This window comes from Salvelinus namaycush, chromosome 12, assembly GCF_016432855.1.
Source record: "Salvelinus namaycush isolate Seneca chromosome 12, SaNama_1.0, whole genome shotgun sequence".
NCBI classification, from domain to species: Eukaryota; Metazoa; Chordata; class Actinopteri; order Salmoniformes; family Salmonidae; genus Salvelinus; species Salvelinus namaycush.
Window position 1 is genome coordinate 207,711 of NC_052318.1, and position 14,878 is coordinate 222,588.

Here is a 14,878-nt window from a genome sequence, read left to right on the forward strand (position 1 = left end):
CGACCATGAAAGGGGGGTGGCAGGTAACCTAGTGGTTAGAGCATTGGGTCAGTAACCGAAAGGTTGCTAGATCAAATCCCTGAGCTGACAAGGTAAAAATATGTCATTCTGCCCCTGAGCAAGGCAGTTAACCCACTGTTCCCCAGTAGGCTGTCGTTGTATATAAGATTTGTTTAATAACTGACTAGCCTAGTTAAATAAAGGTTTAAAAAATATATATTTATTAAAGCCTGATTCACGCTGTCTCCTCTGAACAGTTTATGTTGACATGTGTCTGTTACTTGAACTATGTGAAGCATTTATTTGGGCTGCAATTTCTTAGGTTGGTAACTCTAATGAACTCTGGGTCTTTCCTTTCCTGTGGTGATCCTCATGAGAGACAGTTTCATCGTAGCGCTTGATGGTTTTTGCTACTGCATTTGAAGAAACTTCCAAAGTTCTTGAAATGTTCCGTATTGACTGATCTTCAAGTCTTAAAGTAATGATGGGCTGTCGTTTCTCTTTGCTTATTTGAGCTGTCCTTGCCATAATATGGACTTGGTCTTTTACCAAAAAAAGATAGCCCTATGTTCTGTATACCACCCCTACCTTGTCACAACACAACTGATTGACTCAAATGCATTAAGAAGTAAAGAAATTGCACATATTAACTTTTATCACCTGTTAATTGAAATGCATTCCAAGTGACTACCTCATGAAGCTGGTTGAGAGAATGCCACGAGTGTGCAAAGCTGTCATCAAGGCAAAGGGTGGCTACTTTGAAGAATCTCAAATATAAAATATATTTTTATTTGTTTAACACTTTTTTGGTTACTAAATGATTCCATATGTGTTATTTCATGTCTTCACTAGTATTCCACAATATAGAAAATAGTAAAAATAAAACTTTGAATGAGTAGGTGTGTCCAAACCTTTGACTGGTACTGTATATTGTTTTATATATTGTTATATATATTATTAATATAGTTGTATGTGTTGTTTGTGCTGCAGGAGTGCTGGCTGTGTTCCAGGGTATTGCCATCGGTAGCTCCAGGCATGTGTTAGGCTACATCTTCACCTCAGACCAGTGAGTGTTAGACAATATATCATTTATTATTAATAGACAGTGTGGTATGAAAGGATTGAAACCTTTGAGAAAGATGAGTAAAAACTCACTATTTAAAATCTAGAATTCAAGTACTTAGCTATATAGTATGCACCAAAAAATGTGGGAGATTATAGTATTTTAAAATCAAATGTTATTAATCACATGATTGGTAAATAACAGGTGTAAACAAACAGCGAAATGCTTACAGCCCTTCCCAACAATGCAGAGAGAGAGAAAAATAATAAAAAAACATGTAAATAGAGACAGGAGGAATATGTGGATGTGAAGGTCTACAGGGTAATGGAGATATGCACATATCGGGAGGGGTAAAGGGACCAGACAACAGGATAGATAATAGACAGTAACAGCAGTATACTGTAGCTAGGGGTAAAGGGACCAGACAACAGGATAGATAATAGACAGTAACAGCAGTATACTGTAGCTAGGGGTAAAGGGACCAGACAACAGGATAGATAATAGACAGTAACAGCAGTATACTGTAGCTAGGGGTAAAGGGACCAGACAACAGGATAGATAATAGACAGTAACAGCAGTATACTGTAGCTAGGGGTAAAGGGACCAGACAACAGGATAGATAATAGACATGTTCTGTTCTGATATAATGAAGTCGCATGTAGTGTCAAGTGTAGACAGGACCTAAGTGATCTCTCAGTAGTTAATAGACCTCCTCCTGAGTCCTGTCCTGTCATCTCCAGAGCCATAGTGGACAACGTGTCAGTGAACCTGGGGCTATACACCTTCATACAGTTCTTTGATGCTCTACTGGTGAGTACCTTTTACCGGTGAGTACCTGGGTCTCTACACATTCATACAGTTATCTCTACTGGTGAGTACCTGGGTCTCTACACATTCGTACAGTTATCTCTACTGGTGAGTACCTGGGTATCTACACATTCATATAGTTATCTCTACTGGTGAGTACCTGGGTCTCTATACATTCATACAGTTATCTCTACTGGTGAGTACCTGGGTCTCTACACATTCATACAGTTATCTCTACTGGTGAGTACCTGGGTCTCTACACATTCATACAGTTATCTCTACTGGTGAGTACCTGGGTCTCTACACATTCATACAGTTATCTCTACTGGTGAGTACCTGGGTCTCTACACATTCATACAGTTATCTCTACTGGTGAGTACCTGGGTCTCTACACATTCATACAGTTATCTCTACTGGTGAGTACCTGGGTCTCTACACATTCATACAGTTATCTCTACTGGTGAGTACCTGGGTCTCTACACATTCATACAGTTATCTCTACTGGTGAGTACCTGGGTCTCTACACATTCGTACAGTTATCTCTACTGGTGAGTACCTGGGTATCTACACATTCATACAGTTATCTCTACTGGTGAGTACCTGGGTCTCTATACATTCATACAGTTATCTCTACTGGTGAGTACCTGGGTCTCTACACATTCATACAGTTATCTCTACTGGTGAGTACCTGGGTCTCTACACATTCATACAGTTATCTCTACTGGTGAGTACCTGGGTCTCTACACATTCATACAGTTATCTCTACTGGAGAGTACCTGGGTCTCTACACATTCATACAGTTATCTCTACTGGAGAGTACCTGGGTCTCTACACATTCATACAGTTATCTCTACTGGAGAGTACCTGGGTCCCTACACATTCATACAGTTATCTCTACTGGTGAGTACCTGGGTCTCTACACATTCGTACAGTTATCTCTACTGGAGAGTACCTGGGTCTCTACACATTCATACAGTTATCTCTACTGGAGAGTACCTGGGTCTCTATACATTCATACAGTTATCTCTACTGGAGAGTACCTGGGTCTCTACACATTCATACAGTTATCTCTACTGGAGAGTACCTGGGTCTCTATACATTCATACAGTTATCTCTACTGGTGAGTACCTGGGTCTCTATACATTCATACAGTTATCTCTACTGGTGAGTCTAACCAGTTAGTGTGTGTGTTTGTGTGTGTGTGTGTGTGTGTGTGTGTGTGTGTGTGTGTGTGTGTGTGTGTGTGTGTGTGTGTGTGTGTGTGTGTGTGTGTGTGTGTGTGTGTGTGTGTGTGTGTGTGTGTGTGTGTGTGTAGTGTGTTTGTTCAGGTATCCTGGTTGGAGCAGGTAAACAGAAGATAGCTGCGCTGTCTAACCTGGTCTCATACTATTGCGTTGGCCTTCCGGTCGGCATCGCTTTGATGTTCGCTGCTAAGCTCAGGATACTAGGTATTCTACCTCTATCTCTACCTCTACAACTACGTCTATCCTTATCTCTACCTCTAAATCTACCTCTACCACAACCTCTATCTCTACCAATATCTATATCTCAACATCTCTACCTCTATCTCTACCACTATCTATATCTCTATACCTCCTACTCTACCGCTATCTATACCTCAACATCTCTACCTCTATCTCTACCTCTACAACTACGTCTATCTCTGCCTCAAAATCTCTACCTAAACATCTCTAAACTCTACCTCTATCTCTACCTCTATCTCTACCTCTATCTCTACCTCTATCTCTACCTCAACATCTCTACCTCTATCTCTACCTCTATCTCTACCTCTACCACAACCTCTATCTCTACCACTATCTATATCTCTATACCTCCTACTCTACCACTATCTATACCTCAACATCTCTACCTCTATCTCTACCTCTACCACAACCTCTATCTCTACCACTATCTATATCTCTATACCTCCTACTCTACCACTATCTATACCTCTATCTATATCTCTACCTCAACATCTCTACCTCTATCTTTGCCTCAAAATCTCTACCTAAACATCTCTAAACTCTACCTCTATCTCTACCTCAACATATCAACCTCTATCTCTATCTACCTCTGCCTCAACATCTCTACCTAAACATCTCTAAACTCTACCTCTATCTCTACCTCAACATCTCTACCTCTATCTCTGCCTCAAAATCTCTACCTAAACATCTCTAAACTCTACCTCAACATCTCTACCTCTACCTCTACCTCTATCTCTACCTCTATCTCTACCTCTACCACAACCTCTATCTCTACCACTATCTATATCTCTATACCTCCTACTCTGCCGCTATCTATACCTCTATCTATATCTCTACCTCAACATCTCAACCTATATCTCTACCTCAAAATCTCTATCTCTATCTCCACCTCTACCTTAACCTTAAGATCTCAACCTCTATCTCTATCTCTACCTCTATCTTTCCCTCTATCTGTACCTCTAACTCTATCTCTTTCTATATCTCTCTACCACAACATCTCAAACTCTATCTCTACCTCTACCTCAACATCTCTATCTGTACCTCTATCTCTACCTCTACCTCAACATGTCAACCTCTATCTCTACCTGTAACTCAACATCTCTATCTCTATCAGTACCTCTACTAGTACCTCTAGTACCTCTACCTCTATCTCACACTCTATCTCTACCTATACCTCTATATCTACCTCTACCTCAACATTTCAACTTCTGTCTCTATCTCTACCTGAACATTTCTACCTCTACCTCTACCTCAACCTCTACCTCAACCTCTATCTCAACCTCTCTCAACCTCTATCTCAACCTCTACCTCTATCTCAACCTCTACCTCTATCTCAACCTCTACCTCTATCTCAACCTCTACCTCTACCTCTACCTCTACCTCTACCTCAACCTCTACCTCAACCTCTACCTCAATCTCAACCTCTACATCAACCTCTACCTCTACCTCAACCTCTATCTCAACCTCTACCTCAACCTCTACCTCAACCTCTACCTCAACCTCTACCTCAACCTCTACCTCAACCTCTACCTCAACCTCTACCTCTACCTCAACCTCTATCTGTATCTCTACCTCTAACTCAACATCTCTGCCTCTTTTTCTATCTGTACCTCTATCTCTACCTCTACCTATATCTCTACATCTATCTCTATCTCTACCTCTACCTGAACATTTATACCACTACCACTATCTCTATCTCTAATGACTTTCTCATTGGCAAGATAAGCAAACTTAGGGATGACATGACAGCAACAAACGCTGACACTACACATCCAAGTATATCGGACCAAATTATGAAAGACAAGAATTGTACTTTTCCATAGAGTCAGTGTGGAAGAGGTGAAAAAATGATTGTTGTCTATCAACACTGACAAGCCACCAGAGTCTTACAATCTAGATGGAAAATTACTGAGGATAATAGCAGACGATATTGCCACTCCTATTTGCCACATCTTTAATTTAAGCCTACTAGAGAGCGTGTGCCCTCAGGCCTGGAGGGAAGCTGAAGTCATTCCGCTACCCAAGAATAGTAAAACTCCCTTAACTGTCTAAAATAACCGCCCAATCAGTCTGTTACCAATCGTTAGTAAACTTCTGGAAAAAAATGTGTTTGACCTGATACAATGCTATTTTACAGTAAACAAATTGACAACAGAATTTCAGAACGCTTATAGTGAAGGACACTCAACAAGCACAGCACTTACACAAATGACTGATGATTGGCTGAGAGAAATTGATGCTAAAATAATTGTGGGGGCTGTTTTGTTAGACTTCAGTGCAGCTTTTGACATTATTGATCATAGTCTGCTGCTGGCAAAACGTATGTGTTGTGGCTTTACACCCCCTGCTATAATGTGGATAAAGAGTTACTTGTCTAACAGAACACAGAGGGTGTTCTTTAATGGAAGCCTATCAAATATAATCCAGGTTGAATCAGGAATTCCCCAGGGCAGCTGTTTAGGCCCCTTGCTTTTTTAAATTTTTACTAATGACATGCCACTAACTTTGAGTAAAGCCAGAGTGTCTATGTATGCGGATGCCTCAAAACTATACACATCAGCGACTGAAATGACTGCAACACTCAACAAAGAGCTGCAGTTAGTTTCAGAGTGGGTGGCAAGGAATAAGTTAGCCCTAAATATTTCTAAAACTGAAAGCATTGAGTTTGGAACGAAACACTCACTAAACCCTAAACCTTAGCTAAATCTTGTAATAAATAATGTGGAAATTGAGCAAGTTGAGGAGACTAAACTGCTTGGAGTAACACTAGATTGTAAACTGTCATAGTCAAAAGATATTGATGCAGTAGTAGCTGAAGATGGGTCTGTCTATAATAAAGCGTTGCTCTGCCTTCTTAACAACACTATCAACAAGGCAGGTCCTACAGGCTCTAGATTTGTCGCACCTTGACTACTGTTCAGTCGTGTGGTCAAGTGCCACAAAAAAGGACTGAGGAAAATTGCAATTGGCTCAGAACAGGGCAGAACGATTGGCCCCTTGGATGTACACAGAGAGCTAACATTAATAATATGCATGTCAATCTCTCCTAGCTGACAGTGGAGGAGAGATTGACTTCATCACTACTTTTATTTATGAGAGGTATTGACATGTTGAATGCACCGAGCTGTCTGTCTAAGCTACTGGCACACAGCTCGGACACCCATACATACCCCACAAGACATGCCACAAGAGGTCTCTTCACAGTCCCCAAGTCCAGAACAGACTATGGGAGGCACACAGTACTACATAGAGCCATGACTACATGGAACTCTATTCCACATCAAGTAACTGATGCAACCTCCATCAATTAAAGACAGTACTGTTCAGCCGTCTTCATCGACCTGGCAAAGGCTTTCGACTCTGTCAATCACCGTATTCTTATCAGCAGACTCAACAGCCTTGGTTTCGCTAATGACTGCCTCGCCTGGTTCACCAACTACTTCTCAGACAGAGTTCAGTGTGTGAAATCGGAGGGCCTGTTGTCCGGACCTCTGGCAGTCTCTATGGGGGTACCACAGGGTTCAATTCTCAGGCCGACTCTTTTCTCTGTATATAACGCAACAATGTTGCGGGTGATTCTCTGATCCACCTCTACGCAGACGACACCATTCTGTATACCTCTGGCCCTTCTTTGGACACTGTGTTAACTAACCTCCAAACGATCTTCAATGCCATACAACACTCCTTCCATGGCCTCCAACTGCTCTTAAACGCTAGTAAAACCAAATGCATGCTTTTCAACCGTTCCCTGCCCGCATCCGCACGCCTGACTAGCATCACTACTCTGGACGGTTCGGACATGGAATATGTGGACAACTACAAATACCTAGGTGTCTGGCTAGACTGTAAATTAGTAATGTAGATATGTGGTAGTGGTGGAGTAGGGGCCTGAGGGAACACAGTGTGTTGTGAAATCTGTAAATGTATTGTAATGCTTTTAAAAATGGTATAATCAGCCTTAATTTTGCTGGACCCCAGGAAGAGTAGCTGCTGCTTTGGCAGGAACTAATGGGGATCTATAATAAATACATCACTACCTCCATCTTAATCTCTAGCTCTACCTTTATCTCTACATCTATCACTACCTCCATCTCTCTATAAAATGTTATTTGACCTCCATCTCTATTACTACCTCAGTCTTTGTTAGACACTGATCTAGTGTGTGACAACTCTGTGATTGTGTGTGACGTGTGTGTGTGTGTGCTCTCCCTGTCAGGTTTGTGGGTAGGTCTCTTCTTCTGTGTCATCCTCCAGACTGGGTTCTTCCTTGTCATCATCTTCAAACTCAACTGGCAGCAGGTCGCCAAGGAGGTACCCTGACCTCCCTGTCTGTCTGTCTGTCTGTTCTCTTGTCTGTCTGTCTGTCTGTTCTCTTGTCTGTCTGTCTGTTCTCTTGTCTGTCTGTCTGTTCTCTTGTCTGTCTGTCTGTCTGTCTGTCTGTCTGTCTGTCTGTCTGTCTGTCTGTCTGTCTGTCTGTCTGTCTGTCTGTCTGTCTGTCTGTCTGTCTGTCTGTCTGTCTGTCTGTCTGTCTGTCTGTCTGTCTGTCTGTCTGTCTGTCTGTCTGTCTGTCTGTTCTTCTCTTGTTGTTGGTATTGTCTGTCTGTCTGTCTGTTCTTCTCTTGTTGTTGGTATTGTCTGTCTGTCTGTCTGTCTGTCTGTTCTTCTCTTGTTGTTGGTATTGTCTGTCTGTCTGTCTATATATGGCAAATAAAAGTCCAAACTGGATGGTGTTCAGAGATAGATGGGAGGGATTGAGGGGAGCTGAAGGATGAGACTAAAAATATCAAGATAACTTTTGTAAAATTCATTGTGTCCGTAAAATGTATATAGCTTCAGAACTTTTGTGAAATAGTACAGTTAAAAATATATGGCAAATATAAATCAAACTGGATGGTCTTCAGATATGGATAGAAGGGGTTGATGATAGCTGTAGGATGGGATTAAAAACAAACATAAGTTAACTATTGTAAAATACATTGTGTCCGTAAAATGTATATAGTATGTATAAACTGGAAGTAGAAGCCTAAGTGTCATTGTTCATTAGTTTACTCCAATTAGGGGTGGTAGGGTTAGGGGGAAATAATAAAGATGGAAGATATACATATTTTTTATATATATATGGGGCATTGGAAATGATGCAGCCAATTACATTGATTGAAAATACAATCTATCTGCAATAAAAAAGCTGATCTACCACCTAAAAAAACAAAAACAAAGCAGTTCTACTGACTAACAACCATGTGATTCCTCAGGCCCAGGTGCGTGCTGGGAAGAGTGGGCTGGTAACGTGTGTTCCAGCGAAGCCTCCTATTGGACAGCCGCTGATTAAAACTCTGCTTCCAGAAGGTTCTCGAAGCACTGACACGGTGAGGGAATATATGTGTGTGTGTGTGTGTGTGTGTTCAGCATCCATGTATACCTGCTCTGTAGTCTGTGTTAAATGCCATGTATCCTGTATCTCATCTTAATACCATGTGTCCTGTATCTCATCTTAATGCCATGTGTCCTGTATCTCATCTTAATGCCATGTGTCCTGTATCTCATCTTAATGCCATGTGTCCTGTATCTCATCTTAATGCCATGTGTCCTGTATCTCATTCTTAATGCCATGTGTCCTGTATCTCATCTTAATGCCATGTGTCCTGTATCTCATCTTAATGCCATGTGTCCTGTATCTCATTCTTAATGCCATGTGTCCTGTATCTCATCTTAATGCCATGTGTCCTGTATCTCATCTTAATACCATGTGTCCGGTATCTCATTCTTAATGCCATGTGTCCTGTATCTCATTCTTAATGCCATGTGTCCTGTATCTCATTCTTAATGCCATGTGTCCTGTATCTCATTCTTAATGCCATGTGTCCTGTATCTCATCTTAATGCCATGTGTCCTGTATCTCATCTTAATGCCATGTGTCCTGTATCTCATCTTAATGCCATGTGTCCTGTATCTCACCTTAATGCCATGTGTCCTGTATCTCATCTTAATGCCATGTGTCCTGTATCTCATCTTAATGCCATGTGTCCTGTATCTCATTCTTAATGCCATGTGTCCTGTATCTCATTCTTAATGCCATGTGTCCTGTATCTCATTCTTAATGCCATGTGTCCTGTATCTCATCTTAATGCCATGTGTCCTGTATCTCATCTTAATGCCATGTGTCCTGTATCTCATCTTAATGCCATGTGTCCTGTATCTCACCTTAATGCCATGTGTCCTGTATCTCATCTTAATGCCATGTGTCCTGTATCTCATCTTAATGCCATGTGTCCTGTATCTCATTCTTAATGCCATGTGTCCTGTATCTCATTCTTAATGCCATGTGTCCTGTATCTCATTCTTAATGCCATGTGTCCTGTATCTCATCTTAATGCCATGTGTCCTGTATCTCATTCTTAATGCCATGTGTCCTGTATCTCATTCTTAATGCCATGTGTCCTGTATCTCATCTTAATGCCATGTGTCCTGTATCTCATTCTTATTGCCATGTGTCCTTTATCTCATCTTAATGCCATGTGTCCTGTATCTCATCTTAATAGCATGTGTCCGGTATCTCATTCTTAATGCCATGTGTCCTGTATCTCATCTTAATAGCATGTGTCCGGTATCTCATTCTTAATGCCATGTGTCCTGTATCTCATCTTAATGCCATGTGTCCTGTATCTCATCTTAATGCCATGTGTCCTGTATCTCATTCTTAATGCCATGTGTCCTGTATCTCATCTTAATACCATGTGTCCTGTATCTCATCTTAATGCCATGTGTCCTGTATCTCATCTTAATGCCATGTGTCCTGTATCTCATCTTAATACCATGTGTCCTGTATCACATCTTAATGCCATGTGTCCTGTATCTCATCTTAATGCCATGTGTCCTGTATCTCATCTTAATGCCATGTGTCCTGTATCTCATTCTTAATGCCATGTGTCCTGTATCTCATCTTAATGCCATGTGTCCTGTATCTCATCTTAATACCATGTGTCCTGTACCTCATCTTAATACCATGTGTCCTGTATCTCATCTTAATACCATGTGTCCTGTATCTCATCTTAATACCATGTGTCCTGTATCTCATCTTAATGCCATGTGTCCTGTATCTCATCTTAATGCCATGTGTCCTGTACCTCATCTTAATGCCATGTGTCCTGTATCTCATCTTAATGCCATGTGTCCTGTATCTCATCTTAATACCATGTGTCCTGTACCTCATCTTAATGCCATGTGTCCTGTATCTCACCTTAATGCCATGTGTCCTGTATCTCATCTTAATGCCATGTGTCCTGTATCTCATCTTAATGCCATGTGTCCTGTATCTCATTCTTAATGCCATGTGTCCTGTATCTCATTCTTAATGCCATGTGTCCTGTATCTCATTCTTAATGCCATGTGTCCTGTATCTCATCTTAATGCCATGTGTCCTGTATCTCATTCTTAATGCCATGTGTCCTGTATCTCATTCTTAATGCCATGTGTCCTGTATCTCATCTTAATGCCATGTGTCCTGTATCTCATTCTTATTGCCATGTGTCCTTTATCTCATCTTAATGCCATGTGTCCTGTATCTCATCTTAATAGCATGTGTCCGGTATCTCATTCTTAATGCCATGTGTCCTGTATCTCATCTTAATAGCATGTGTCCGGTATCTCATTCTTAATGCCATGTGTCCTGTATCTCATCTTAATGCCATGTGTCCTGTATCTCATCTTAATGCCATGTGTCCTGTATCTCATTCTTAATGCCATGTGTCCTGTATCTCATCTTAATACCATGTGTCCTGTATCTCATCTTAATGCCATGTGTCCTGTATCTCATCTTAATGCCATGTGTCCTGTATCTCATCTTAATGCCATGTGTCCTGTATCTCATCTTAATGCCATGTGTCCTGTATCTCATCTTAATGCCATGTGTCCTGTATCTCATCTTAATACCATGTGTCCTGTATCTCATCTTAATACCATGTGTCCTGTATCTCATCTTAATACCATGTGTCCTGTATCTCATCTTAATACCATGTGTCCTGTATCTCATCGTAATACCATGTGTCCTGTATCTCATCGTAATACCATGTGTCCTGTATCTCATCTTAATACCATGTGTCCTGTATCTCATTCTTAATACCATGTGTCCTGTATCTCATCTTAATACCATGTGTCCTGTATCTCATCTTAATACCATGTGTCCTGTATCTCATCTTAATACCATGTGTCCTGTATCTCATCTTAATACCATGTGTCCTGTATCTCATCTTAATACCATGTGTCCTGTATCTCATCTTAATACCATGTGTCCTGTATCTCATCTTAATGCCATGTGTCCTGTATCTCATCTTAATGCCATGTGTCCTGTACCTCATCTTAATGCCATGTGTCCTGTATCTCATCTTAATGCCATGTGTCCTGTATCTCATCTTAATACCATGTGTCCTGTACCTCATCTTAATGCCATGTGTCCTGTATCTCACCTTAATGCCATGTGTCCTGTATCTCATCTTAATGCCATGTGTCCTGTATCTCATCTTAATGCCATGTGTCCTGTATCTCATTCTTAATGCCATGTGTCCTGTATCTCATTCTTAATGCCATGTGTCCTGTATCTCATTCTTAATGCCATGTGTCCTGTATCTCATTCTTAATGCCATGTGTCCTGTATCTCATTCTTAATGCCATGTGTCCTGTATCTCATTCTTAATGCCATGTGTCCTGTATCTCATCTTAATGCCATGTGTCCTGTATCTCATTCTTATTGCCATGTGTCCTTTATCTCATCTTAATGCCATGTGTCCTGTATCTCATCTTAATAGCATGTGTCCGGTATCTCATTCTTAATGCCATGTGTCCTGTATCTCATCTTAATAGCATGTGTCCGGTATCTCATTCTTAATGCCATGTGTCCTGTATCTCATCTTAATGCCATGTGTCCTGTATCTCATCTTAATGCCATGTGTCCTGTATCTCATTCTTAATGCCATGTGTCCTGTATCTCATCTTAATACCATGTGTCCTGTATCTCATCTTAATGCCATGTGTCCTGTATCTCATCTTAATGCCATGTGTCCTGTATCTCATCTTAATGCCATGTGTCCTGTATCTCATCTTAATGCCATGTGTCCTGTATCTCACCTTAATGCCATGTGTCCTGTATCTCATCTTAATGCCATGTGTCCTGTATCTCATCTTAATACCATGTGTCCTGTATCTCATCTTAATACCATGTGTCCTGTATCTCATCTTAATGCCATGTGTCCTGTACCTCATCTTAATGCCATGTGTCCTGTATCTCATTCTTAATGCCATGTGTCCTGTATCTCATCTTAATACCATGTGTCCTGTATCTCATCTTAATGCCATGTGTCCTGTATCTCATCTTAATGCCATGTGTCCTGTATCTCATCTTAATACCATGTGTCCTGTATCTCATCTTAATACCATGTGTCCTGTATCTCATCTTAATACCATGTGTCCTGTATCTCATCTTAATACCATGTGTCCTGTATCTCATCTTAATGCCATGTGTCCTGTATCTCATCTTAATACCATGTGTCCTGTATCTCATCTTAATACCATGTGTCCTGTATCTCATCTTAATACCATGTGTCCTGTATCTCATCTTAATACCATGTGTCCTGTATCTCATCTTAATACCATGTGTCCTGTATCTCATCTTAATACCATGTGTCCTGTATCTCATCTTAATGCCATGTGTCCTGTATCTCATTCTTAATGCCATGTGTCCTGTATCTCATCTTAATGCCATGTGTCCTGTATCTCATTCTTAATACCATGTGTCCTGTATCTCATCTTAATGCCATGTGTCCTGTATCTCATCTTAATACCATGTGTCCTGTATCTCATTCTTAATACCATGTGTCCTGTATCTCATCTTAATGCCATGTGTCCTGTATCTCATTCTTAATACCATGTGTCCTGTATCTCATCTTAATGCCATGTGTCCTGTATCTCATCTTAATGCCATGTGTCCTGTATCTCATCTTAATGCCATGTGTCCTGTATCTCATTCTTAATACCATGTGTCCTGTATCTCATCTTAATGCCATGTGTCCTATATCTCATCTTAATACCATGTGTCCTGTATCACCTTAATGCTGTGTTAATGCTGTGTTTTGTGTACATCTCCAGGCCCAGCCAGAAAGCGATGAATCCAAACCGCCTGGTTACACGCCAGTCAGCACCCAGGGAGGAGTAGCAAGTGGAGAGGAACTGCAGGAGGGCCCAGTCGTCCAGTCCAAAGGTCTGCTGTCTTCCTCCCAGCTGGTCCTGAGGAGAGGTTTCACTCTGCTGACTGCATTATTCCTCCTGGCCACAGGGGTCGCTGTTCACCTGGCCTGTCCCCCTCCTGCACCCTCCATCCACAGCCTCTCCAACCTCACCCTGGACTGGACCAACTCTTCTACCCCCACAACCCCCCTAGAGCTCACCTCACCCCTCTGAGACAGGAGAAGGAGGGGAGAGAGGAGAGGGGTAGAAGGACTGGGTTGAGTCTCTCTGCAGGGACCAATGGTGTCTGTATGAACTGAACAGCACAGTGCTGGGGTCCTGAGACTCTCCTGATCAGAGGAACAGCTGCCCCCATCTCCTCTCCCCCCGTGGCCGTCTGCACTGCTGTCCTCTCTGCTTCTATACTACTGTTCCTTCTGAAGATACATTTTTAGTCTCCTAACATGTTTCCATTATATTTGTCTTTCACTGCGATGTCTACTCAGTCTAATGTAGAACAGTTTTAATCTGGAAGTGTGAAATCAGTGTAAATGTCTGATTTCCAATCTATGAGATTATTTCCTATTGTATGTTGATGTGAGTGTACTTGTTTCTACTGTGTAAAGTCACTGCACTTGGCCTATTACCAGTTGAAACAGTGCTTTCAAATTGTCAAAATAGACTAACATTGAGTTCTCAATGAAATGTCCAGCCAAATGACCGGCGGTCAGATCAATAAAAAATATTCTATATGGGTGAGATGTCAGGTACATTGTCTGTCTAAGTATTCACTGGAAACATGCTAGGGACATTAGCATCGCATTTACAGTAAACATATTCTAGGGGCATTAGTATCGTATATAAACTCATGCTAGGGACGTTAGCATCGTACATAAACCCATGCTAGGGGCATTAGCATCATATACAGTATAAACCCATGCTAGGGCATTTGAATGCCAAGAGTGTACAAAATATAAAATATATTTTCAATTATTTAACACTTTTTGGGTTGAAACATGATTCCATATGTGTTATTTCATAGTTTTGATGTCTCCACTTTTATTCTACAATGTAGAAAATAGTAACATAAAGAAAAACCCTTGAAGGAGTAGATGTGTTCAAACTTTTGAGGGGTACTGTATATATACACTACAGTTCAAAAGTTTGGGGTCACATAGAAATGTCTATTTTTAAATAAAAGCACATTTTTTTTGTCCATTAAAATAACATCAAATTGATCCGAAATACAGTGTATAGTACCTGCAATAGTACAAAGCAAAACACCAGTCTCAACGTGTAACGTGTAACG

General features: G+C 41.0%; 1 protein-coding gene across 2 annotated transcripts in view; it reads left to right on the forward strand.

Moving 5' to 3' along the window:
* The window catches only part of slc47a1 (solute carrier family 47 member 1), a 33,806-nt gene extending 19,564 nt beyond the window's left edge, over positions 1-14,242 (forward strand). For both annotated transcript variants that reach the window (XM_039004998.1, XM_039004997.1), the window contains 6 exons: positions 991-1,066; positions 1,804-1,873; positions 3,186-3,318; positions 7,571-7,665; positions 8,607-8,720; positions 13,492-14,242. In XM_039004998.1, the coding sequence (XP_038860926.1) occupies positions 991-1,066; positions 1,804-1,873; positions 3,186-3,318; positions 7,571-7,665; positions 8,607-8,720; positions 13,492-13,803 (800 nt within the window). In that variant the 3' untranslated portion in view covers positions 13,804-14,242. The remainder of the gene's footprint in view (positions 1-990; positions 1,067-1,803; positions 1,874-3,185; positions 3,319-7,570; positions 7,666-8,606; positions 8,721-13,491) is intronic.
* Positions 14,243-14,878: the final 636 nt, after the last annotated feature.